Source organism: Solanum pennellii, chromosome 5, assembly GCF_001406875.1.
Source record: "Solanum pennellii chromosome 5, SPENNV200".
In the NCBI taxonomy this organism is placed as follows: Eukaryota; Viridiplantae; Streptophyta; class Magnoliopsida; order Solanales; family Solanaceae; genus Solanum; species Solanum pennellii.
In genome coordinates this window covers 75,834,227-75,837,287 of record NC_028641.1, presented here as the reverse complement: position 1 = coordinate 75,837,287, position 3,061 = coordinate 75,834,227, and the positions used below count along the sequence as shown (strand labels likewise).

The window sequence follows — 3,061 nt, the reverse complement described above, 5'->3', positions numbered from 1 at the left end:
AAATCGTTCAATGATTTTACTAGGGTCATCCTTCAGCTTAAGGCCTGCACAAAGTCAAATTGCAAACATTAATAAATGCTTATAGATGTCAACAAATACAATCAAAGATGAATCATTTGCCTTCGCCACAGAAATGCAAACTAAATATCCAAGTGGATATGGCTGATCATTCTCTTGTAACCATTCTGCAGTTGCTTCACTAATGGGTTTTTCTAGGTAAAAGGACATACCTGCAGTCAGGTAACTGTGGTTTTACCTTGGAAGAATGGCAAACTGGAGTTTTTCAGATACTTCACTTACGACGAATAACTCAACATCACAAGATAAGATAGGACGAGAGGTTTGTTCAAGTGTAAGCAACCAGCAACCTCCATATCAAACCTTGACGTTATGATTCGAGTAACCAAGGGAGCAAAGAGGGGAGCTCCTGGGGTGGAGTTAAAAGAAACAGTACAAGATAAGATAGAAACTCACCGTTAAATACCATTACGAACAGAGAGACACCTAGTCAACCTTTAGAATAAATAGCTCTTCACATTCTAAGTATTATGTACAATCCCGTTTATATTACTGTTTTTACATCTACCGGTCATAAGGAAATTCCATGTCGTTCTCAGTCACTTTAAACGGTTGAGGATGTTGGCCAGAGCAATAGAGATTCCACATCTTAAAATAAGACCGCTCCAGATTCCGTACCTAATGATGCATAGAAAAGAATAAGCACTGTTAACTAAAAGAGTAGGACTCAAAGCAACACATTTGTAACGGGGGTTAAGCAAATCTTAAAGTACTTGACGTCATAAGCATTGAATCACTCACCCAGCGCCCTGTGTCAAACAGAGGGCAACTCAGGCGAACAGCCTTGAGTTTCTTGGTGAGATCTTGGAGCTTGGGACGATTCAGTGCCAGTGACACTGCCTTCTCTTCATACTCCTTCATACTGAAAACAATGAAGTGAATCAAAATGAAAGCCCGAAAAGGAAGAAATACACGGATAAGAAAAGTATCCTCTCCTTTCCTTTGTTTCTACACACATCATCCCTGTCTGAGACTATAGCTTTATATGGTTTATATCTAGGTAGGATACCCTTTTCATAGTGCAATTCTCACAAGCAGAATAAAATTTTACTGGATTGTTCAGTCTTACGGTCAGTTCGAGTTCGTACCAAAGATATATACCAATAGTAGACCGCTAGCCATACAAGATAAGAGTACACATGTATCATAAATAAAGCTTCTAAAGTGCAATTCAATGGAAATATCAACTTGAGAAAGGAACATGTTTGTCAGGTCCAAGCCATCATAGCAACCTGCAAAGTCGAAAACACCTACCTGCTAACAACCATCTCCTCACCAACCCCTGTGGCCAAACACAACGATCCAGCCACTCTAGTTGCCATTTTCTCAAGGGGAAGGGTGACCATCGGAAGACCAGCCCAAAGTACATCTGTTCCAGTGGTATGTGCATTGCACAGTGGTCTGCGAGAAAAAGAAACCAATTCATCGGCATGAGTTGAATCAACACAGGATATTGCAAAAGGAAGATGCAAGAGAAGTTGTAATATTCTAACGTGTCGAGGCAAAGATCAGCCAAGGAGCTGCGTCTGATGTGCTCTTGTTTCATCGCAACATCTGTGAAAATAATTTGATCCGGCTGCACACCTTGTGCGGCAGCATCTGGAAAAAATAAATCTCTGGTAACAGATTCCATAGAATAATAATTCAAAAGCCTCATCACACAAGCTTAAAGTAACAGAAGTGATGTGGAGAAACATACGTGCGCGAACCCTTGTTTCCCCTGCAGCTGGAAATCTGAGCAGCCAAAGAGCACTGTTTGGTACACGCTTAAGAATATTGCACCTGCAATATCAAACTGAGTATAATGCAACTTGTCTTAACCAGCAGGATATATACCAATATAAAAGCCATCCGAACACTACCATGTCTTAAATATCTCAGGATCCATCTTGTAGAGCTGATTAAAACAAGCAAAAATGAATTTGTCCTCTGGCAGCCCATAATCTGAGCGCCTTGGTTGACAGCTTGGATCTAACGCGTCACGGTTTTTCTAGACAGTGGCATGAAACCCATCAATATTTGAGAAAGAGAACAATTACAAAAATTCAAAATAAGAATCTCAGAAGCTTGAGCCCAAGAACTCACTTGCTTATAATCATTGACAAAATAACAATGAGGTAGATGGACAAGCTTCTCTGAGTAAATATGTGAGTACCGCGTAGGTGACACAAACTACCAAGTATACAGGAGAAGCAATATCAAGGACAAGAAAGAACAGCAGATAATTTGAAGATGAAATATGTGAGTACTGTGTAGGTGAAACAAACTGCAGTGTATTAAAAATATATATATATATGTCAAGATCATAAGAAAACGGAAAATAAGTAAAATACCTCATCTGTAACCAAATAATGTATATAGTTAGCTCCAGTGGTTCCAGGAAACCCCATGTACGAAACCTGGATAGGAGCAGGCTGCATTGCAAAGATCTCATTTCGGGCCCCCTACAAAACATAATTAGCAGGTTAAAGATGAACAGTAGCTTACGATGCAAGATTTTGCAGAATAAATATGTGGTCATATGACAACAAAATTGAAGTAGTAAAGCTCATGAGACCTTCCAGAACCCTGCAGTTGGGCAATGAAAAAAATGAGATGACATTTTCGAAATACACATAGCCCAAGGTCATGCTTATCCAATTTTTAACCTGATCTCCATAATTCTGAGGAGAATCCCAAACAATGATGGGTCCGTTTATTTCTGGTTCTATGATTTCATTAAAAAGGTTAGGAACCGATATCTTACCTTAGTATAACCGTTAAGATTGATTAGGATCTGTATTTGATCCTCATTAATCATCCTAGCTATCACATCAGATGCCAAGGACGATACATCAACAAAATGCTCTGCTTCTGTCTGAATGCGGAGCCTCCACTCAGTGCCATCATTTGGACTCAAAGCGTAGCAGAACACCTGGTAACAGGAGTCCTTGTAGGCTTAATAGGAACTGCGTAGGGAGGAGATGAGGAGGGGGGGGGGGGG

At 40.1% G+C, this 3,061-nt stretch overlaps 1 protein-coding gene across 1 annotated transcript in view; it reads right to left on the bottom strand.

Annotated features, from left to right (window-relative positions):
- Positions 1 to 463: 463 nt before the first annotated feature.
- Positions 464 to 3,061, bottom strand: part of LOC107020401 (probable UDP-N-acetylglucosamine--peptide N-acetylglucosaminyltransferase SEC) — a 12,593-nt gene continuing 9,995 nt past the window's right edge. The window contains exons 20-28 of the mRNA XM_015220749.2: positions 2,825 to 2,992; positions 2,412 to 2,522; positions 2,164 to 2,250; positions 1,941 to 2,068; positions 1,778 to 1,860; positions 1,572 to 1,677; positions 1,333 to 1,479; positions 820 to 940; positions 464 to 696 (exon numbers count right to left, since the gene is read on the bottom strand). Coding sequence (XP_015076235.1) covers positions 583 to 696; positions 820 to 940; positions 1,333 to 1,479; positions 1,572 to 1,677; positions 1,778 to 1,860; positions 1,941 to 2,068; positions 2,164 to 2,250; positions 2,412 to 2,522; positions 2,825 to 2,992 — 1,065 coding nt within the window. The 3' untranslated portion in view covers positions 464 to 582. The remainder of the gene's footprint in view (positions 697 to 819; positions 941 to 1,332; positions 1,480 to 1,571; positions 1,678 to 1,777; positions 1,861 to 1,940; positions 2,069 to 2,163; positions 2,251 to 2,411; positions 2,523 to 2,824; positions 2,993 to 3,061) is intronic.